General features: G+C 39.2%; 3 protein-coding genes across 6 annotated transcripts in view; 1 reads left to right on the top strand and 2 right to left on the bottom strand.

Annotated features, from left to right (window-relative positions):
- sema4ab (sema domain, immunoglobulin domain (Ig), transmembrane domain (TM) and short cytoplasmic domain, (semaphorin) 4Ab) overlaps nucleotides 1–3976 on the bottom strand; it is a 28388-nt gene extending 24412 nt beyond the window's left edge. The window contains exon 1 of one of the 2 annotated variants that reach the window (XM_036555186.1): nucleotides 3878–3976. The gene's annotated coding sequence lies outside the window, so the exon portion shown is untranslated. The other variant, XM_036555183.1, reaches the window with a different exon arrangement.
- A 5594-nt stretch (nucleotides 3977–9570) lies between these two features.
- Nucleotides 9571–14031, top strand: LOC118796373 (immunoglobulin lambda-1 light chain-like). Its single transcript, XM_036555220.1, has 6 exons — nucleotides 9571–9683; nucleotides 10123–10440; nucleotides 10826–11131; nucleotides 12977–13072; nucleotides 13669–13865; nucleotides 13984–14031. Exons 1-5 carry the CDS (start codon nucleotides 9605–9607, stop codon nucleotides 13755–13757), a joined length of 888 nt encoding a protein of 295 aa, XP_036411113.1. The 5' UTR covers nucleotides 9571–9604; the 3' UTR covers nucleotides 13758–13865; nucleotides 13984–14031.
- A 3415-nt stretch (nucleotides 14032–17446) lies between these two features.
- naxe (NAD(P)HX epimerase) lies at nucleotides 17447–21220 on the bottom strand. Of its 3 annotated transcripts, none has more exons than XM_036555222.1 (7): nucleotides 21165–21220; nucleotides 20023–20197; nucleotides 19746–19854; nucleotides 19147–19257; nucleotides 18683–18796; nucleotides 18269–18416; nucleotides 17447–17876 (listed from the first exon to the last, which is right to left on the bottom strand). In XM_036555222.1, the coding sequence occupies exons 2-7, from the start codon at nucleotides 20181–20183 to the stop codon at nucleotides 17674–17676; spliced, it is 846 nt and encodes a 281-aa protein (XP_036411115.1). In that variant the 5' UTR covers nucleotides 20184–20197; nucleotides 21165–21220; the 3' UTR covers nucleotides 17447–17673. The 3 variants fall into 3 exon arrangements, with proteins under 3 accessions (XP_036411115.1, XP_036411114.1, XP_036411116.1); XM_036555221.1 differs by having other exon boundaries at nucleotides 21056–21214; XM_036555223.1 differs by lacking the exon at nucleotides 21165–21220 and adding an exon at nucleotides 20875–20916.
- Nucleotides 21221–23810: the final 2590 nt, after the last annotated feature.

A 23810-nucleotide genomic window follows, 5' to 3' on the forward strand; every position in this document is an offset into this window, starting at 1 on the left:
ATGGCCTGAAAATGCAACAAGGAATTCCAAAATCCAAGAGAACATGCAGTATTCCTTTTTATTATAAAGATCCTGCAATGGATAGCCTTGCACAGTAACTGGCAAGGGGAACAACTGCCAATGGAGAATTGAACGGAGATTCAATTCTGCAACAGAGGGCTCCTGCTGGGTAGCTGAGGTGCTCTGAGGTGGCTGGGAAAGGAAGTTAATGCCCAGTTGCATAAGTTGGAGCTTTAGCATCACCTTCATGATTCGCCTTCAGGCCTTCAGCGCTGGCACACAGTCCAGGCCACGTATAATCTGACAGCCTGATGTAATCTGAATCCACGCTATGATCACATCACATCAAAATGGATCTGACAGTTATTACCCAACCGATCTGCAGAGAGTGCCAACTAGGCCACCTGGGCCACCTAAGGTCCTGCAAGTGCTCAGTGGTACAGAAGTGGCCAAACATTCACACATGTAGCCTAACAAAAATGCATCTTTTACATGGCAGCAAGATCTGTTTTTGGAAAAGGAAAAACCTTTTCTCTTTGTTATCTTTTCACATGTAACGTTTTAGTGGAAAGTAAAGTTTGTATATAAATATAAATGTATGTAAATGCAGTAAATTTGCCAAGTTGCATCCAAAACCTCTTATAATTAAAAAGTGAAGAAAACAAATGATATAGCGATGTGTTTTAGTATAGGTACACATGGCTCTCACAACTGCAGTCAGGGGTGAATGGCTTCAAATCCATATATTTAAATGGACCCCAGGGAAAGTGTTTACCCGTATGTACCCAGCATGCACCAAGTCAAAAGTCCTTGGCCATGCTCCAAAATACATACAAACTAAAACACATATGTCCAGATGTTTGTGGCAGCCATATTAAACACTGTTCCAGAACTTAAACAGAAAAAAAGCAATTATGCACTGAAAGTTCAATGATGTCTTCACACACACCAGATGAAAAAATCTCAACCTGCACTGAAGCATGCCTTATATACACTTGGAATTCTCAGAAGTCCTTAGAATCGGGACCTCTCTATTCAAATTCAGACAAAGAAGAAAGCAGCAAAAAGAATTTCTGTTAATATTAATGGTCAGGTAGTCATTTTCTCAAAAGGCTTCAACAGAAATGTTAATGACAACTTTCAAAATGCATAACAAGGTGTGATAAATGTACACAATATACACATAAGGTCAACAGTCATGGCACACAGATGATGCAAAATGTGTTTTCCAAATTAACGAATTTTGTACGCACCACACATGTATATACTTAGCAGTACCAGGGTGTTTGCCAGTACATACTCCAGCAGATGCAAGTATGTAGTGAACATATATGCTTTTTAGAACAGAGTTTAGAACAGAGTTTAGAAACTCAACACTTTGCCTTGGTTCTATAGTGCAATAAGAAAAATTCTCAGGTCTTTTAAGGACAGAGAAGACAGAGGTCAACCTCTGAAATGCATTTGTGGTCACAGAGATGTTTGATGGTAACCACCTTTAAAGTGGCCTTTCACAAGTAAGTGGGGAGGGGTTGGGGGTGAACCTAGAGGACAGAAGGCAAAAGAATCTCTTCACTGTCAAATATTTCGCCATCTCACACCCCACCTCAAAGCTTGCTTACGTACCTCAGCCTAAACAGTTAAAAGCAGGACATACACACTTCTTTGCAGAGGCTCACTACTAAAACCCTCAAACCAATTTAGAAATGCAGGCGTGTACAAAAACAGTACTGATTATGTGGCAAATCACAACAAACAGACACAAAGCTCCTGTGGGGGGGTGTAATATCAAAAGAATTTCTAGGCAAACAGAGTCTGAGCACAATAACAAAAAGGTGACATTGCAGTTCAAAGAAAACAATTTTCAGTTCATGGAAGGGATGAATGCTGAAAAGGAAAAATAAACTGCCATAGAGGAGGACAATCAGACACCTGAAAGCTCCCCGTCCCCAAACACCTGCTCATATGCCTCTGCACGCTACACCCCCACCAAATCACCCACCCATGTACATACCCACCCACCCCCACACGCACACACACACACCCACACCGACACACACACGCACACACGCGTGCCCTTACTTCCCTTTGTCTACGCTGCAGGCAGAGGTGTGACAAGGGGTATGAGATATCTATTAAAAATTCTCTGGGGAGGATTCCCTGACTCCTGGTAAGGCTTTGATCCCGGCACTAGGCCCCTGTGAGGTTGCTATGACTACCGCAGATCTGGCTGGCCTTGCCAAAGGTTTATTAGCACAGAATGCGCGTGTGTACACAACCCCAAGTAGAAATCTGTCTACAATACCTCACTCTAATCGGAAAAGATGACACGCATGTGTAAATGCAATTAGCCTTTCTCCATCAGCGCAGCTTCATTTGCCACACTGTGACAAAGGCCAGAGTTCTTTTCTCATTATGGTCAACGTCATAACTCAACAAAGACAGCCAGTTTAAAATTACATACGTGACGAGAGAGGCAGCGAGAGGAGATCAGGCAGCAGCATGTCTGCTACACTAGGCTACAAGACAAAACCACAGGGCTCACGAGTGTTCTGTTTCAGCAGACGTGTACCCTTACTCGCTGGCGTAGCTATTGTACCGAGCTAGAAACTCTTTTGATCTCGACCTATAAAAAAAAACATCTTTCTCCACCTGAATGTGAAACACACCCAGAATTTTCAGATTAAAAACAGACCGTCAATTACGGCCCATGACATCGCTACTTCCATTACGGCGGATACAGATTTCCTCAGCTCGACTAAGAATAATACGTGTATGCTGATGTTCTGTTTATTTTTCGCTGAAGCGATAAGTGATTAGCTACTCGGTACAGCTAAGTCTCTCAGCAAGTACAAACAACGCAAACTAAGACAAGCTATAGTCTAAACTCAGAGTTGTGTCGTTACTGTATAACAAACAGGCCTGGAAATGGACATATATCAAAGTAAAGGGCTGAATTCTTCACGTTTGTCAGAGTCACGTTATTCGGTGTTTATCCAGTCTAGGAATGGCCAAATGCTTAAATCAGCAATAAATGTGAATAAAGTAGACATCTTGGTACAACAATTCAAAGCAGAATGGGTTTCATCATGCTTGCTTAATAACGTGAACCGAATAATTCTAAACGTTCTTGCCGTCCGTGTTCCACTGTTGAACAGCAACGTTTCTTTTGAACCCCCTTTAAAACAGCTATCCTCCATTTAGCTACACACAGTTCTAGACGAATGGTGCTGTTCGACACTCCCCACTCCGCAAATTCCAGTGAAAAATAAAAGTAAAATAATTGCGTAACAAACATATTGCTCACCCGAAGAAACACTGAAAACACTGACCACATTCTGCTCACAAAACATTCCAATGTTACCGTGAGCCGGGGGCAACACGTGTTTTTCAAAGTTTCACAGTTGGATTGCGATCACTTTTAAATACTCCACCCAAACCGCTTTCGAATACTGTTATTACATGTGATCTTAAACACAAAACGATGACCACAGATCACCTTTCTTCCTCCTTTTACAATGTTAATTAATAACTGTTGTGTAGTATTAGTGTTCACTGTAATTATTAACAAGCAACATCCCCTGGAGTGTTTCTTTACACCCTTTTTTATCCCCTAAACGCCACTGTTTATCTTTAGGCAGCTGCGATAATTTTTTTTTACCCAATACAGCGTCTCGGTTCTCACCTCTCGATAAAAAAGCACATCACTGAATGTGTAAGATCTCGAAATATTCCATTTCCTCTGTGATTGCGTCTCGCACCCTCGCATGTATGCTGTCCTCCGCTTCAGGCTTTATTTTTGCCCGCTTTTGTGCAGGTTAAGCTTGCAGAAACATGTGGCACGTCACAAACCAGTCTCGATTACAAAATGCTCACTTACTACGATGAGCTACCAGTCTCCATACATCTGAAGGCAGCCCTGTCTCGTTCTCTCCCTCGGATTTGTCCCCCTGTGCACGAATCAAGGCACACCGACGTAGCGTTTTATCCCCCCCATAGCCCCGTGCAATGCACACGAATAAAAACATACAAACAATGGTAAAATTGCGTGCTCCATCTAGCGGCGTTTTAGGCAATGGCATAATGCAAGGTTGAAACTCGAATCTTAACGCAAAAAGTTTCATCACCACTAAGTCGGCAGGCCCAGGGTCAAAAGGCTCCCCATCAAAGCAGCAGCAAAAAATTAATCGTGCACTTTTTCGTACACAGAATAAACAAACAATTAATGAATGGCAAAGATTTAGTTTAAAAGCAAACCATCGTTCAGTTCTAATATTGAGCCATTTATTTTGAGGGAAGAACAGGAAGAAAGAAGCGGAATTTCGACCATATACGTATTGCACCGAAGGACTCCCTGAAGCCAGAAATGATCCCTCACCATACTTTGGCACGTTACCACAGATGTAGGCTGTTTATCGTAATATAATGGGGGGAAAATGAAATGGGAGAAGGCGTTTGAACCCTGAAGCTAGCAATACTCCCAAATCAGGTACCAGATCACAAGTTCTGTTGTATGGTCCCTAAGCTCCTGTTCATTTGAGTACAGTTATATAATCATTCTGCACGTCAGCAAATCAGTAGGAAACCATTTAAACAAAGGTTTATTTTGACCCTTCAGAAGAGTATGGAAACATAGGCCATACAATTACATTTTTCAAATTGCTAACTCGCATTGTCAATTAGTTAATATTTGAAATGATACAGACAATACTCACTTTTTGTCTAATTGTGATGAATTGTATGTGATACATCAAGATCAGAATTGTCTACTCCAGACTACACAGCTCTCAAGATGTAGAAGGGCTGCTATGGGGGGAGGGGGAACAAAAAAACAATGCAATTTGGTTTGAATTATTCTGGTCAAACTGAAAAAAAAAAAAAAAAATCCATAAAACGATAGATATCATTTAACAAACAGGAACATTTTAAGAATATTTTTTCTCTGTGAATAAGGACCTTTACCATTATTCGTCATTAAATTGTGATGTAAAAAAAAAAAAGTGAAAATCCATCTAACCCGGGTCAAGACTATCCATCTCTGGTTTCTGCCCACTGTAATCCACTTGGTTCGTTTTCAGTGGTGGTGACAGAAGAGTTAATGCATAAGTATTTTCAAAATTATAACTTCAAGGCCTTAACCTCCTATAGGAACCTTTGTATAATGCTGCTAAACATCTGTCTAACTCATTCCATTGGACAAGTGCCTGTCTATAAAGAAACCCTGCAGTTTGTGGATCCATTTTAGCAACATAGCTCAAGAACTCTTGCCAACGGATTAGCCTACAGCCTACTAGGCAGGTAGGAAAGTGATACGGACTACTCGCTCCGGATTAGCCGGTAGTTTGAAGGTAAAAATCCTTCAAGAAATCTACAGAAAACGTGGTATGCGTGCAAACGCAATTCAGCAACACAGAAGCGTGTGAGAAGATGTGCAAAGCTTCAAATTTAAAACTTCATTAAATCGAGTATGTACCGTTCTCTGGAGGCGAACAACGAGAGGACAACGGGCCACTCCAATTTAAAATATTAAATAACAGACCATCTACACTCTCGTACAGAAGACTTCAGATAAACTAGTGCAGAATACAGTGCATATCACAAAATGAGATACAATATCAATAAAATGCAGACATATCATGATTAACTATAGCAAATGCTATATGTTTAAATTTACACTTACATTGCTATTACATTTAGGTTAGTGCATGGTAATTATACAGTCTAATTGAATAGATTGTGAATCTCACTAATCGTCACAGAACATATACAAAAATGTGTATTCTCAGGAGTTGTGCCTGTATTGCAACAATCAGTTAATTGCTGAAATATTTACTCCACCTGTTCGTTGGCCCGAGCTGTGTCCCTGGGCGTAAGGGCGGTTTATTCCACGGTGATTTAAGAGACATTAGATCCTGTGTTTTGGACCATCTCCTTGACCATACACCCGCAACGTTTCTCTGTGTGTCTCTCTCTTTCCCGTTCGCCGGTTGCAGAGGGCAGTCAGCAATACTCGGAGGTCGTTTTTACATCTTCTAATTTCTCGGTCATTAGCCTAAACCAATTTGCCACCACAGCCGCTATCTTAAACGGCCAGATGGGCGTTGTAGGTCGCTAGCAAGCCACTGTAATTCTCATCACTCCACCACTAGCGCTGGCACTGATCCTAGTTACAACGTCCTTTCATCGCACATTTGCATTGACGTGGAACAGCCTATACACGGGTTCAAAATAAAAACGTTAGTTTTTATTATCACGTTCACAGCCTTCCTCTTGGGGGTTTTTGTCATTTTGCCATTTTCCTTGCAAGACACTCACGTTTGGCTCTCACGCATGAGGTAGCTAAAGTCTGGCGTTCTTTTCTGTTTTAACTAGCTATGGAAATCCCCTGAAGCTCTTCATCTTTTAAATTTGAGGTAGCCTGAATTAACTTTAACTTGACTCGGCTACCGGTGGCACAGTCAGTTTTATTATTGCAGATATTGCTTCATATGACTGACGTGCCATTCTCTCGCAAGACTTTCTCACGCTTTCTCCGAGTAGCTAAAGCTAGGTCACGAACACGGCAGGGAAAGGGGGAGGTAAGACCGCTAAAGAGAGAAAAGCAGATTTGCAGATTAGAAGCGACCTCGAAAAAGCCCTTTGGTAAAAGAAAGATAATGTGTTGCTAAAGGTTCGGAACTGACCTACCAAGGCTGGCAGGAATATTTCGTCGTGTAGATGCATCCATCCTTAGAGACACCTATTTCCCATTAGACGCAGATGCGTGAGTGCATGTTGGCTGCAAATCTCGAAGAGTAAACATCTACTCCGAGGAACCGATAAATCTAGTCCTAAAACAATCGTAGCTCCATCATTCAGGCTATACTGTCATTGTCTTGGCTACAGTCTTTATGTTAAAGGAGTAGACATATGCAGACATTGTACAAACTCTCTGAAGATTGATGCAGCAAATATGTGTTTAAGTTCTTTAAAACTATCGCTTTGTGCAAAATGCACTTTACTTTTTGTAATATACATTTTAATTATTTGGATTGATCAGACTATATATTAGATGTCTATACACCAGTGCATTTCACGTGAACCTACATGAGTAATACGTTGGATCTCCATAACTAATATGTAAATGCACACGCAGTTACAGAGGTGAATTTATACAAACCAAAAACAGGTTAAACAATAGTACCTGCAAGGCAGCAATATTCGTGTACACCGTAGTTACATTGTAACCAGGTAGATACAATCTAAAAACATGTCTTCGGGTAAATAAAAATTTCAACTACCTAACACATTCAAATCATGAAGTTAGTTTCGCCTAGTGACGGCTTTCACTAAAGAAAGTAATGAGGAGCATGTAAAACTCTAACTTTGAGAGGAAGCCAGCCAGCAGACTTGACTGCTGTAGCAGGACGGCCTCAGGAGGGCGCAAGTGCACAGAAACCCCAATTCCTAAACTAAAATTGTATAAAAAGTGATTTTATCTCAACAGTATAATTTTTAGTTATATTCTCACATTCACTGAGACATTATATGACGCTGATATAGTAATAACCACTATCAGCAGAAACGAAAGAGGCTCATATTTTTTTCAACGAATAGCCTACTTGTTCACAAAATGAACTGAACTCATTCTTAAACTATATAGGCTACGACAATGCGACAGTGGTGGCGTTTCAATGAGGCGTTTTAAAAATTGCATATGTCCATCAATATATTCTATCCAGATAAGTAGGCTACTAACAGTAACAGACTCCTTCAAGCATCTCTGCCAAAAACAACAATTTCTGGTTCAAAAAAAACTTCTCAGGGGCCCAACTTGGTGCGTTTTTTCCTGTTCTCTGAGGTCTTACCGTGGAAAATACGGTCTCGGGCGATTTCCGGTCCATCTGCTAGACAGCTAAATGTCATATTTCAGCGTGTGGATGCGCACATCAGCAGGTTCCAGTAAGTATGCCTTGTGGCCCCGTAACCACAAAGTAAAAAGTTGTAGCGTGGGCGTAGAGTCTTTTTTGCCTACAGATTTAACAGTGAAGACACCAGACCCATTGGTCGCACCCAGTGCGGTTAGTTAGGTCTCCGTATTCAGAAGATAAACGTTAAAGTCAGGTATAGGCTCCTGCTGGAAATCTTTTCACAAACAACTGCGATAGCCTGACAATTTACATAGGATGACTACAATAAAAATCAATGTCGTCCATTCTATTTAGCCACTAAGTCTTGCTTGTTCTTACCTGGAAAATTACGAAAGTGAAAGTTGAAGCCCATAGTGAGTGGTTCATTCATTGCAAGGAAGCATTTCCAGACAATTATGTGAGTTTTAAACGTGATCACATCATATTCTGTTTGAAAGTACTGACTAGTCAGAAAGAAGAAGAAACAAACGACTCACAATAATAGACTGAAAAAATCCAATTTAAAACCACTAGGAAGTGTTCCAAAGTGTTTCTTTTGAAATAACAAAGTAGGAACTGTAAACGTAACTGTAACTGTAAACTGCTAACGTGTCCGAAAAATGAAACCATTTGTCACAGCGAGCAATTGATGGCGTTTTATGGTTTATAAATCACGCGACTTTCTTTAATTTGGGAGACCACCCCTATACAACCCAGGGTGCTTAAGTGGCACATATATACTAAAAAGACAACATAGCATACGAGCAACAAGAACAAAAAGCAGTGTTGATATCAGATCACAGCAAGAACAACATGTATACTACGCACGAATGTAACAAGTCTAACAATAAAAAATAACATAACACCTGTAGTCATAGTTTTTATGTGTTGCCAGACAATGATTCTTAAGAATATCTTTAACTTGCATCACATTACATTGAAGGCAACGGCTGAAGATGCGTGTTGTTAACTGTGTCCTTGGCTAAACTTTCGGAATATTTTGGATTCTTTTTAAGCATTTGTTCACTTGAACAAATTAAATGAGCAGCATACGAATTAAATGAGGACAGAAAAAAATACATCAAAAATAGGACAGCCACACTTCACAGCAGCCCGACACAGATTACTAAAATGAGAATACTGTGCAGGAGATCGGAAATGTGAGCATTATGGCTACACAAAGCTTGTTAATATTAAAGAATCAGAATTAACATATAACGGACAATCATTTCCCAGCGTCATATAATTATGAGCATCGTCACATTCATCAACATTACAAATCTCTATAATTCATAGAGCATTACTTCTACAGCTCAGGGTCAATCCGCACAATTTTCTCTTCACTTCGAACTAGAAACTAAATGAATAGAGAGAATGCATACCACAGTCATGACAGAGAGTACAAAAGTCAAACAGTCACATAAACTACACTTTACATTGCACTAAGAAATACTACATTAAAAGTTCTTTGCATCCAGTTTTCGATTACACCACACGTTTCCATATACAAGCCCCACTTAAACAACAAGCCACAACGTGTGTCCTTTTTGTGACAGAAATAGCCTGTTCAGGTCTTGACGCAGATTGCACAGCCCGTTGCGACGCACCATTTCCTGAGGCCATACAGAGCTGATGTTGTGGTCTGACAAGACGCTCACTAGCTTATATTCAGAGAAACGTCCTTACGACATGATTGTTCAGACAAAACAACCAAAGGGATGGCCTCGGTAAGATTCCGAGACACACTCGGTATGCGCGCCAGATTACTGCTGCTTTGCTGTATATATCCTTTGGAAGGTAAGTCTTTCCAACTGAGAGGCGAAATGTTATCATCTTCTGTTTAATTATCGCAGCAGCATTTTCCATGCCCAGTTGGTGAACATGTATTTTTAACCCTTCTACAATCGCTTCCATCCTTTTCTAAATGGAAACATTGGTGTAATGGTATCACAGCAGACAGAACATAGATCTCATTGATCGGTACATCTACTTGGCTACGGGAAATGTAATTTAATAATAATTTAATAAGATTTTAAATATTGAGTGTCTGCTGTAAAATATGCAGTGAGTAACCAATGTCATACAACTTTGAAAACATATATGCTATTTCACAAAACGTGAGTAGGGCTTTAAATTATTTATTATTTTTTTAATAGACATGGTCTGCTTATGCAACTTATACAACGAACACGGCAGCGGTCTATGTAAACAAAAAATATTTTTTATTCGTTTTCAGCTCAACATACACCTGTACCCCAGTTCCCAGAGCTGACAAAGGTCCAGGTTGGTGAAACAATCAGTTTACAGTGCGACCTGAAGGGGTTAACTACATACTGCTACACCATAGCTTGGATGAAGATACATCCCAGGACCAGGAAAATGGAGGTCTGTAAGAACGGCTACACTGACAGCAACACCGGTGCCAAAGCGGGAAGTCAAATATGTCATTTTTCTATTAAAAAAGCAAAACTTGAGGACTCCGGTACTTACTACTGTTCAGCTGTGCATGGACAAATAATCTACACTGGCAACGGGTCAACCGTGGTAGTAACAGGTGAGATGGGCAAAGGAATACACGTCTAAAAGAATAAATCATATCAACGGGTCAACAGAAAGAACCCCCGGTTTTAGCGTAAAATTTAGAATGTCTAAATTTCCTTAGTTGTGCAATAGGCTGCTTTTTGTTGGTCGCTATATTGCGTTTATATCTTTGTATTTATATTCTGAGATATTTTATATAACTTCATTTGACTATACAGTAAGTGTTAAACCGCACTGGATTAAACCGTCTTCGAGGGATATATGAATCATAAGATTTTTTGACGTCTTAATTTCGTTGCTTTGTAGATCTCTTCCATGCAGTCTTATTCATATCCTCAGTGCAGCTCAGCCATCGTATCATTCGATACGACTTTTATTTTTTCCACTTACTGCTGCAGAAAAAAGAACCGAACCCCCGTCTATCGAAATCCTCTGGCCGTCGGACAACTCCCTCCATTCCTCAGTCCCTCTCTTGTGCTTGATCTCTGGAGCTGTTCCGTCTGAAGTCCGTGTGTCATGGAGCATAGACGGGAGAAATGAAAGCGGGCTGACCGAGTCCATTTGGACAGGTGAAAGTGATGCGGTCACAGAGTCCGTCATGAACCAGGTCCTGGTTCCTGTGGAGGAGTGGGAGAGAGGAATTACGTGCACCTGTATGGTGGACATTGATGGTAATAATACTTCCAAAAGCGTACAAAGTCAAGGTAAGCTTTCTGGCTTTTATACACATTATTTAGTACCCACTGTTAGTTCTTCTAATAGATGTGTTAAATTTCTTAGCTCATGTAAAATCATACCGCCAATACGAAGTACTGAACGATCAATAGTACAATAGAGGAATGGAGTGCTATGGTTCGGACTAATATGGTTCGGAAGTGTTTCCTGACCCTCGTCCCGAGACCCCGCCATAATTGCTCTGTCTCAGTCCTGCTTTCAATTAATTACAGTGATCTGACTGTAAAATTATGATCTGGGTTTGACAACATTTTTGTCACTGATATGGGTCGCTGTGTGTTTGTTGTGACAGATAAAGAAGTATATTTTTATAAGCAAATTCTAATAAAAAATTATTCCCTTATAAAAATGCGAAAAAATGTTTAGTTTTAGAGTAATTAGTTCTATAACCAATAGATTGAACAAATAATCGTAATCATGACAGACACCCAGAATCTTAAAACATATGTGTTGAATAAACAGCCCACAATTAACAACTGGAGAGATATCCACAGGGTCTTCGTGACTTCATAAGTGTTCTGACAAAAAACTTTTATCATTAAAACCTTTCAGTACATTTCATTTTACCAACTGTATAGATAAAACAGCTCACATGAGTTTTACAGGAAACCAGGTATAAGTAAAATTACAATAAAAAAAATTGGGAGAGAACTGCAAGTTATATGAACTAACACTGTCTTTCTTTTGTCCCGTGGGGTGCTGCAACACTTAAAAATCATAAAATTGCAGCAGACTGATGCATTGTTAGTTACCTGTAGACCACTTTAAAGGTTCCTCTGTGGTGCCGTTTTTGTTTTATCTTTGCTGACCTTCATTCCAGATCACGCTTATTTTTTATTCGGTATCATTCTGCTGTCTTCTTTTTCATTTTGGAAGAAATAATTGAACAGTAGATTGACAGTAAAATAAAAAAGTAAAATAAAATTAGTGCAAAGAATTCAGTAACTGGAATTAAGAACTCAGAGAAGAATGCATGTTGAATGAAAATAAGTATGCATAAATAAAATGGTTAATAGAAGTAGAATGTAGTGCATAAGGTAAAACACAACAATTGTAATAAAATAATAGTAAAACAAAGAGAAAGCTATAAGTGAGTCAGAAACATATATAAAATCTAATTTTATGTAATATTAGCAAGCAATTTATTACAGGAAAGCGCAGCAATGGCATCAACCAGAACATATTTTTCACGCCGGCAGATGGATTGACCCATATTGGCCATTTTGGCTTCGTTGACTGAATTAATGTTAAGATTACATAAGATTAAGACTACATTTAATTTCATAATAATAATTTAAGAGGTTTTACCATTCTATGTGGTAATACAGGCACCAGTTGAGGTGATTTATTTTATTCACATTCTTGAACAGGGTAATGATGGTGATGTCTCGATGCTGTCCTTAAAAACCGGGTGTGGCTATTAGACTGTCAAGTCTGCAACGTTTTGTGAGTTTTAGAATAAAGCGCCTGGGTTTCCTAGCCAATTTGTAAAATGGCAAAAAAGGCAATTGGCATGAACAGGTTTCTCAGCACCCACGGTATTAGATTTCAGATAATGATAGTCTTAGATGAACTAGTTTTGGATGAGCAATGACTTCGTCATTAACTTTGAGCACAGGATGAAAACAGGTGTGACATTTTCCCTTAAATCAACATACAATACTGAGTAGGAAAAGAGAAAAAATCACACAATTCACTTGCATGCAGCACTTAAATTTAACAATGGAGTAGATTGCGTGTCTGGCTGCATGTTACTTAATGCACTACCTGATCATAAAATCTAATCTAAAATCTGACTATGACCTACCCAACAGGTACAAATATGTGCACGGTGCTTCTCTATGGAGCCATAGCTGGAGCAACTGTTACCATCATCGTGGCAATCTGCATTGCTGTATACTTGCACTGTGGTAACAAACATTTTCATCTCACAGATCCTGTGCATTGACTCTTTCAGTTACATTGTTTGTTCAGATTCATCAGAATATTATATTATCATCACCTTAAGCAATTATATAATTGATTGATCTATTATCTTACCTTCAGGCAATATAGAAATACAGATTTGGGAAGGAAGTTGTTTTGGTGCATGCATAATTTCATCCTATAACCAAAGCTCATTAATATTTGCCTTAAATGCAGCCCTGTAAGAATGCACCAAGTCCTTATGACTTCACTCCTTACCATGTTCAATCAGTTTTTTGGAAGATGAAGTATAGAAATGACAAGCTGCTATTCATACACATACCTGTAGGTCTTCATTCCAACAAATTTTAATGCAATTAGTCCTTTAATTTGAGTAATACATGTGATGAAATTACATGAAGTAATTCTGTAAAGGTTTAAGGCCACCAAAAAATGTGATTCACCTGCCAGTTGCAGACTAACAAAAATGTTTTATAGATCGAAGTGTAGAATTTGAATATTTACAATCAGTAGGCTAAGTTGTTTTTAGAATTTCCCCTTAGTATTTGTAAATATTTGTATATTTCTGTTCATTTCACAGGGTCTTCTAGAGAAAGTAACGCAAGTACATGGTTTGTATTCAGTTCTTGGTCTCATTTTTTGTTTGGAATTAACAAAGTGAACGTGTAGACAAGCCCCAAAAGGCCACACGGCTGAGGTACGTCTAATATATGTCTTGTGCTTATTTCAGGGACGAGAGAAGAACTACAGCTACGGAGCATAGAATACAATCATCTGGTAGGCATCTGATTAATGCTTATCTCTTACCATAAAATTATGATGCAGCTGGTTATTCAGCTTCAAAACTAGTCTGTCTGTGAAACCGAACAGCTCATCGTATTTACAAAATTCACAGGGAGGCAAGGGAGACCATCACGAACGGCAGTCAACTCATCCGTTTCGGTACGCATTAATTTCCCATATGAAAAAACAATACATTGAGAATACATTTCAGAGAATATATTTTTAATATCTATCAATATACTGAAAAACATGTAAATTATTGCCACTTCTGTAGGGCAATATATTTCTGCTTTGCATCAATACATTTAAAATGTATTTGCAATATTCTTGGGTTGAACAACACATTTCTCAGAATATTACTATGCATTTTATTTTCATAACTCTATCATTGTTACATCACTGTGTACTCCTATTGATATGGTTTAAGTTCTAAAATGATTTCCGTGAGACTTACAGCAACATCAAAATTCTAATCACTAATGATAAGACTACATGACGACACTGAAGGTTGTTTGACAATCTCCTCATGTATCAGTAACCTATTGTTATTTAATTATTATACTTTGCAGGAGGTGCAATACGCCAGCCTGGAGGAAGCCAGTTTAGCAAGACGCACAAACACTGTTTTGCAATGATCAAAAGGTGTGAACTATCAAGGCAAGGACCTCACAGATCAGGAGCACCCCTTCTGTCTGTCATAGATTTAGTGGTGCAGTGGTCTACTCAGGTGGTTTTCACTTCCTTGCTAGGTTCTCTGCAGTTGACCTAACTTTCAAAAGCAGTTGTGTGTTGTTTCCAAAATTAATGCATTTCCAAAATTAATGCATATTTGTCTTAAGTTTTTTTTATAATCATAACTATATACATATATATTTATATTACAACCTGGACTTGTATTATTGTTGTTTCCATTGCTGTTTGTTCTTGCTCATTGTTCTTGTTGCTACTACCTGAACAGGTTCTAAACATATTTATGATATATTTACTAAAGTGAATGCATTTTTTTCTCTTATCATGCCTTTATGTGCATTCTGGAAAAAGCTTATTATTGCCCCTCTAAACCCCTGTTTCATATGAAAAACAGATGATTACATTCACATGTTAATTAAGGAGTTCCCCAGTCAGTCCACATCTACATAATTTTTTTTTTTTGCCAATTTTTATCCATTATTTGAATTCAAGAAAGACTGGGAAAACCAAAGTGTTGAAAAATTGAATCCACATTCCACATCTGGTCTGTGCTTTTGGAATATGCAATAAATAAATCTGGAAAAATGATAATTGTGTTTATACCTGTGTATCTTTTTTGCATGAACCTGGACCTGTTGTGAATCCACAACTGCATATGATTGAAATAAGCTGTCATGTCACAAAATGTGTTCATCTTTCATACTAATATCTGATGCTTATTCACAGTGACCAGAGACATTGGTTTGTACATATTCCTCACTCTCACTTTGGAAACTGTGTTACACAGAGCCACAAACAACTGTGCGCATTTAGAGATGAAGAAATTGACAACCTAAAGAAACTAGGCAGAAAGGTTATTGGTTATTGTGCAATTGTTAACTGACCCTGTTAAAGTTATTGATTTGTTAGTGAATTGATGTACTTGGAGTAGCAGACATAACATTGGATTACGCCTTAATTCAGTTTAATAGTAATAAAAACTTTTGCTATAATTAATACACAGTACTTTACACTGAAGGATAAAAAACAAAAGAAAGAAATGACATTCAGATTTAAATTCAGAAATGATACTGACAGGTTAAAGCACTGTGACTGCTGAGGAATATCCAGGGATTTATTAATGCATCAGGATTTGCATGCAGGTATGGTGTATATCAATAAAAAATAAAGGTTTTCAAGCTTTCATGAATATCTTGTGTTTCCTTGTAAATAGCCACACAAATTTTGGCATCACAGGAACCCCTCCAGCTATTTCTGGTCATCTTTAAATGTATATTTTACTTCCTCATTGATGAATAATTATTTAAACTTTGAGATTCAATGCTGCTTTCCTTAATACATTCTTCAAAATATATGTAGCTATTTATTTAGAATTTTTAAAAAGTACTATTATCTTGCTTATGAAAATCATACTGTCATTATGCACATGAACTGTTAGTACTCAACTGACTCTACAAAGTATTTTGAAACATCAAAGTATTTTGAAACACTTGCATTTTTAATGACTCATAGCTATTTACTCTTAAGTCATCTACCTTGAAAAGCAGTGCAGTTTCACATTGGTTAGTGGCTTCCTTTTGATCTTCACTATTAGAACGCCATTGTCTATGGTTATTTTTGCAGTACTTTGATTAAAAGTACAAAATAAAAACACATTTAAAAATTTCTCTGCTATGAAGTAACTGTTTACGTCAGTATGGCCAGCCACCCAGCTAGCCTGCATGGAGTCAAAACACTGGTGTGCAAGATGTGCAGACATATGAAACAGCCTGGCAGGCCATTGAGGCATTCTGAGGCAACAGGGATTTTGCAGGGACAGGGGAGAAAGCTGTCACCTGAGACTGATAGTACAGTCCAGGCTACTGGGTCCAAGATGATCTCAAGCTCCACACTGATGTATTAGAGGACAAATCACAACATCACTGTCAGTCAGTACCATAACTGTTACAATTAAAGGCCCACAGTAAAGCACGGACAAACATCCTTTATAAATATAGCATATACAGTGCATTGATGCAACAGCCAATTACGGTGCTTCAAAACACCCTCACTGCATGTCAGCCTGTTTTCTGCAGATTTTCTGTTTTTTTTTTTTACCAGATTTTAAATCAGCTGTGACTTAAAACACAGGCTTTCATACCCTTGCTAGGTTATACATTTATGTTGTTTTTACCAGGCAGGTGTGTAATGCAGTCTGGATCTAAAATGGCATGTAAATAATAGAGAAATACTGCCATCTGCTGGAATACAAGAAACATTGTTGGACAATGTTGTCAAAATCCAATTACTGTCCAACTATGTCAGTCTACTGAAAGAGGAAACATGATTTATATCAAGTATTCTCATGGGATTTATTTATGTATAAAAATCTTAGTTTCCCCACTTCAAATGTCTAGATATTTCAGACCCTGATGTGACTTTAGTGCCTGTGTGGTTAGCAGCTCTGTGTCCAGTCCAGATGTGTACTTGGTTCTATGACATATTTTATTATTGTATTCCAGTTCTTCTTGAGCTTTTATCACAAACATTGTAAATCACCCTACCCTGCTGCGTGACCAACACAGAGGTGATCCGTGGACAATTCCCATGATCATCACAGTGTGAATAAGATGTCTTGACATTAATGTATTGTTAAACACAAAATAAGTAGCTACACAAGCCACTGGTTTAAAGAAATTTTGAGTTTCTTTCATTCCACATCTCTAGTTCCACCATGCTAGAAAATTAATGTTTCAAAAAAAAAGGAATTTACAAAGAGACAAGCACAAGTGGAAGAATAGAACAGATGGCAGTGGAATATAATAGAGATATGGAACAAAAAAAGCAATAAACCCAGACAAGCTCTGCAGGCAAAACTGACACAAAACTAACTTTCTTTGCAGGTGCCTTTATTCAGCAAATCCAAGATTGTGAATACCATTCATAATTAAGCATTTGCTGATAGCATTCACCCATCTCCCGAAGTCCACCTCAGGATACACTGTAAAAGAACGTAACAGCTGTGCACTGTCTACTATCTCAACCCAAGGGAACAGATCAAAGCGCTTCCCAGTGTAGTGCAATATGCGGTAGGTCAGCACACAAAGTTGTCCATGCAGCTGGTGCTCAGGCTCTAAGGCAGCTGGTAAACGCAGTCGGTGCCTGGGTACTGAGGCAAGTTGAGCTGGTATTTCTTCTCCAGGGCAGGGGGCACGAAGCGTCCTCCCAGGAAGTGGTAACGCCCACGGAAGTGAGTTGCCGACTTCTTGGGGGCAGTGAGGGAGATGAGCATGTCGGGCTGGATTCCGTCCGAGCTCCCCTTCTCCACATCCCAACCTTCAGCAAAACAGGGAAACAATATTAGAACTGATTTCATACAAATTGTAAAAAATCTGTGAATACATGAGCCTGCCATGTTAAAGATTCACATATCACAAACACTGAACCATGGTGGAGTCCATGATCTGTCATTTTTTCAGAATTCATGAAAGGTGCATAAAGTTGGGATTTTGCAAAGTGTGTCTAAAATGGACAGGTTTTGGAACAGCATTTATGAGAGACATTAGGCTACCTGAATGCATGGTTTTGTTCGTTTTGAGAGGATTCTTCAAGCCAGTGAAACCTACCAGATAAACTGTCACACAATGCCAATGTGGCTCTCCGTCGTCCAGAGGGTCCACCCTTTCGCTACAGCCTACCCTTGGCCTTACCCCAGGATCAGGGCCCACCTGAGGGGATGTCCACGCTGGCGATGGGAACAGTGGCCTTTCTCAGGGTATCCAGGATGGTGCCAAAGGGCTCCCGCACCGCACCCTGGAAGCTGAAACCAAAGATGGCGTCCACTACCAGGTTATATGCCTCATCAATCACCTCTGCCTTGGGAAGAAAACATGAGGGAGCCATCAGTCTGGGGTTCACATATGCAAGTATACATACACATACTGTATATGTACACACACAAACATGCGCATGCTTGCACACACACAAAGAAGAACACATATGCACACAGACAAAGATACACACACGCAAATGCACACACACAAATACACACACACACACACATGCATGCATCTGTATGAACACACACACACGCATGCATGCACATACGCATGCTCACGTCATACACATGGGTGCAGTGTTACCTCAGTGGGCATCTCTGCTAGGAAAGGGATGTCCGTTTTCTCACACTGGACCGTCAGGTTCTTGAACAGGGGCTTGTTGGGCCGCTTGGGGTACACAATGCTGGGCTCATAGCCCTGCCATGAGACAGTCAAATGTATATGTCCCTGTTACATGATGCCATAACTGTGTTCCCTTACATCCTCTTGCGATTTAAATATGTATATTTGCTAGACATTATTGTATGGATATACACTGGATCTAATCAAGGACCTTCAAACATCCTTTGTATCCGATGGATCTTTCCAAGACCTAATCTGCTCCATCTGTGCCTGAGTGGCCTTCAGGTCACACTCATTCTAAAATAAGACTTGTTACCATTGCTACATGGAGCTGGTCAGTGAAGTGATGGGTTTTGAGGTGAGGGGTCCCCAAAGCGGGGCCCCAGCATAAGACACAGCAAGCACAGCGGGGGGTGTGCACTCACAAAAAGCTTGAGGTGTCGGGCGCAGACTAAGCCGTCCCCTCCGTTGTTTCCTGGGCCACACACCACCAGCACAGAGGGCGTGGCTTTCACCAAGGAGTTCAGGGGGTAGGCCTGGGAGCACATGGGACAGGTGTTACAGACATACAGCACAATCAGTGATCATAAAACAGATGACTTTATATACAGACATCTACATACACCACCAACAGGCAGCTTCCATCTACTACAGTATGTTGGAATGGCTCAAACTGCTAGCCATTGAGAGTGCCACTTCTATGCTACAAGTATGATACAATTCCCAAAAGATGGGAGATGGGTTTCTTTTGGCTTGGCATTCAGGCAGTTTTATGCTATCGAGATTAGATAAATGAATCCCTCTTTCCCTGCTGATCTCAGGTAAGTACCTGGCACATAATGCAGTAAGGTAGCAGTTTGCAGGTCACAAGATCTGTAGTCTTATTTAGTGCTAAACAGCGCACAACTTGTGGTCACTTTGTTAACAAGAGCAATCTGGTAAATACACTGTTCTCTTGCAAAAAACACTGTGTCATCAGTCGTATTGTACTGGGATGCAGCATGCTAAAGCCAGCAGCTCTGACCTTGGCAATCGCAGTGGCACAGCTCAGTCCAGCCAGCTCCATCAGCTGATCCACACTGAAACAGTACTCTGTGAAGAGCTCCTCATCTATGCGCTGGGCCTCCTCCTGCCTGCAAAAACACACACACACACACACACACACACACACACACACACACAGCATTTGAAAACAGTCACATGTCTATCCACATCCACCCTACCCTGACTAGACAGACAAAGAGCAGCAAGGTGTGGACAGAGAAACATCAGTCTTTTAGATTAGCGAGGCAGGTACTCACCCAAGGTGTTTGATTGGTTGAGCCATGATAGAGGACTGATATCTAGGACACTGCTTGCTAGGGAGGCTAGCGCCACTTAGCAGCGGACACACCCCTCTGACCCCGCCTCCTCGAGATGTCACCAGGAACCCGATCCCCAGCAGAGCCCGCACCCCCAACATCCAGAGGATGTGTCCTGAAACACAGTCGCTGAGTCAATGTGCAGCCAGCATCGTGTGCAGTGCTCGTCCCAAATCTGGGGTCGAACAGGTGAACCTGGCAAACACATAGCACGTGCCTGTCCTTAGGCAGCATGGCAGCTGCATGGCACACAGCTATAATGATTAAGAGACGTTTGGCTGATGACATCAAACGAATGGAATTATGGAGCCATAACCAATACAGGCTATAGTGAGATGTCACCATCTGTAACTAGCTGTTTTTTTTGTTTTTTTTTACCAAGGTCCCCCCTCTCACTCTTCCTGTCTAAACACCTGCAACCAAGGCAGCAATGGCAAATGCCATCAGTGAACAATAGTTATCTGCGCGATGTGGTACGAGTATGTGTAATTCTCACTTATCACAGTAAGCCCCAACTAGCTATCTAAAATATCACGACACACAACGTGTACTGCAGTTACAGACACTAGGTGTGCTGTGCAAAACAACGGTGCTCCCGGTTCAAATTAAGTTCTGTTAATGTGTGCAGGTCTAGAAGGTTTATTTTATGGTTACAGTTTACGAATACATCACATGCAAGTAGCAATGGCTGTGGTGAGTTAACTGCCCAACACTTATAAAACTGACAGTGTATTAACTTGCAAAGAAGCTATGCACTACTGGTACAGATGAAAATCTGCAATTTACACATACCAAAATTAACAATCCAACTCGTTGACGACTATTGTTGCAAGTCGTAAGGACAATATGATGAAGCCAAGACAGTCAGCTAACTAGCAGGCTATATATAACTACAACGTTATTCAGATACCTAAAGTCGCTAACGTTAGCTTAGTAACTAGCTAGACTAGCTAGGTTGTCTTGCGGAACGTACCCAATGTCAGCGCTGTACACAGTTACCGTTGATAGATTAGTGTATGAGTATTTGTGCAATCTTGTGCAAAGTTAGAAGGAAACGTGTCTACTTTGCAGGGAAAATGTACCTTATATATTAACTCCTTGTTAATAAAGTCTCACTGTTGTTGCAAATGGAGCAAATATACTTCCCGGAAGTGTATTCGATGAACCAATGAAAACATGCAACTGCTGAGCCACCGAGGCTGCTTCTAACCAATCGTACAGGTCAAAATGTGGGCTGTGGAAGGTGATTGGTCAGTATCATTCACAAGTTAACCATGGCTACATTCACCTGCACGCAGTATTGTGGGTAATGGCCGTTAACCTTAACCATGTTCCAGATTTTATGTGCGCTATGAAATACAAACGGCTAATATTACTGTAAAAATGGTAATCAGGATTCCAGAATATTCCCTCATAATGGACAGGCGTGAAATGTTCTGCTAAATTTTCTTATGTAGGAGAACGGCTCGAAAGATCCTGCAAAGACAATTTTAAACTTCTATGGAGTGATTAAAGAACAAGTGCAACTCGCTTGCGTTTCTTTGTCCGTCAGTTTTCGCGAAAATCGTCCACTGTTATTTTAAAGTGAGTATACTGAAGTCCGTATTGCTGGCACAACATGCAGGATTTACATTATTTACATTACTCTCATCTCCCCTCTAGTGGACATATTGCAACTGCAAATTTGTACACTGGTTCGCTTTTGTTGTTACGTTACAGTATTCATTGATTTATTCATTGAGCTAATGATACATAAGATTCACATATTACAGTATGTAAAACAAATGGTAAATTTTAATAAATGCACTGCAATGAAGAAAATTATTGATCTATTGACTATGGGGACGTTATGTTCAAAGAGCCTTCAGTTAGCTCCACACTGCTCTCTAGTGGTGTCGAGGTAGTTTGTTCTTTTCGGATTGTTCACGCAGTGATTCTTGGGAGTTAGCTAACAGAAACGTAAAAGCCTAGGGTGAGATATTAACTGAGCAGGGCATTTGTCTGCCACACGTACATCCCAAAAGACCTTGAAACTGTAGTTAATTTGTAGAAAAAAGTGACAGTAAAACACACTAATTACATGATGACCGTATACAGTAATGTGATGTAACTACATTAATGTAATGTAATTACATTTCACACACATTCTCTTATATTACTTCACACATAATGATAAATACAAGGTCTTCTTTAAATTTCTAGCAAAATTATTAAAATACTACAATGCACTCTTAAGAATTACATATGTATGAATCAACTGCCTATAGAGCTAACTAATACCTGGACAATATAATTCCTTTACAAACTTGGCTTAAATATTCCTCTTGCAAGTATCCAGCAATTTGCTTGTAAGAATCGTGTTGGACTCACTCTAACAAAACCCAAGTGAGTGCAAGTATGCATAACAAGTTTCAGGCCATTAGGAACTGAATACAGTGAATACTCACACGTTTATTACCATTGCAATTAGCATGTAAAAAGAGGGAAAATGTTCTGTTTAGCTTGCAGGAAAATGAAAGATGCTTTCTACCAATAAAAACATCACAGTCTTGAATCTTATGATAGTCTTCTCTTGGCCATCTACAGAGATGCAACTGAGACTTTTTGAATTCCACAACATTCCACTAAGATTCTAACACGAAGAGTATTATGAAGAATGAATGAGACAGAAAATATATTGGAACCAATGGCTGAGGTTGTGGTTGTCACACTGGGTACATTTGTGATAAAACAGTCACTAAAAACAATTAATGTCAGTAATTTTTTTCATGTTTTTCATGGATATTGATTGTACCATGGAATTATAGCATATACAGAAGTTCATTCAATAACAAACCAAAATACATAACATCAATTATATTGTTCCTATCTTATTTCAAATGATTACTTGAAATACTGTATATTGAAATATGTTTTTTCCAAATTTGAATAATACTGCTGTGGGAATTTCTCAGTTAAATAAGAGAAAAACATTGTTTAAAACACAATACCCATTTCATCCATTAAGTTTCATTTTTATGAATCAACCACTTATAAAGACTGATATGTCCTTAATGTAAAATGGAAGGATGTGTTCAAAGCATAAGGCTTAATGAACTATATTATTGGTGAAGCAACCATGAGCTGTCAAATAGTGACATACTACACAACAAAAACTGATTGGTTGACATCATTGAACACTATACTAGCACTTAACTCCGCCCATTTAGGGTTAATATAAAGCCTGACTCATAATTACCCAAAGGTTTCTGGGCATCATTTCTGAAAAGAGGTGGACAAGGTCCAAGAAAGAAGCTGTAGTGCTTTGATTTTACAGCGAGTAAAAACCTTGTTGCAGTTTTCTGTTTGAATTTGTGAAAGGCCCTTGAAATTCAAGGTGAACAACTCCAAAAACAAAGACAAAAGACACACTTTTTAGGTCAACTTGTCTATTTAATATATAAAATACGGTAAAACATACGCAAAAAGGGGGAGGTTTCAAGGGACAAATGGATACTTTGGTACAATAACAAACACTTTTTTGTAAAAGCAGTATAGAATTTTTAATAACATATCAGTGCATACTTTGTTTATGAAAATATACACAAATTGTATATCATTCTCCAAAAACAACAAAAAAAAAACATTTTAAATTTTCTTTACAACAAAAAACTCAAAGCAGACTAGCCAAACACAATATATTAGCTATAATTTTTCTTCTTTTAAACTTTTTCTTCAGCTACATTTTT

Source organism: Megalops cyprinoides, chromosome 21 (genome assembly GCF_013368585.1).
Source record: "Megalops cyprinoides isolate fMegCyp1 chromosome 21, fMegCyp1.pri, whole genome shotgun sequence".
NCBI lineage: Eukaryota > Metazoa > Chordata > Actinopteri > Elopiformes > Megalopidae > Megalops > Megalops cyprinoides.

Bases quoted from the DNA above. Each gene is read 5' to 3' on its own strand.
- LOC118796373 (XM_036555220.1), top strand. From the start codon at position 9,605: ATGGCCTCGGTAAGATTCCGAGACACACTCGGTATGCGCGCCAGATTA. The intron at 9,684-10,122 runs GTAAGTCTTTCC...ATTCGTTTTCAG, and splicing joins CTGTATATATCCTTTGGAAG to CTCAACATACACCTGTACCC. The intron at 11,132-12,976 runs GTAAGCTTTCTG...CCTACCCAACAG, and splicing joins CAAAAGCGTACAAAGTCAAG to GTACAAATATGTGCACGGTG.
- naxe (XM_036555222.1), bottom strand. From the start codon at position 20,183: ATGTTGGGGGTGCGGGCTCTGCTGGGGATCGGGTTCCTGGTGACATCT. The intron at 19,258-19,745 runs GTCAGAGCTGCT...ATGTGCTCCCAG, and splicing joins GTGCCACTGCGATTGCCAAG to GCCTACCCCCTGAACTCCTT. The intron at 17,877-18,268 runs GTGGGCCCTGAT...GTTTTGCTGAAG, and splicing joins CAGCGTGGACATCCCCTCAG to GTTGGGATGTGGAGAAGGGG.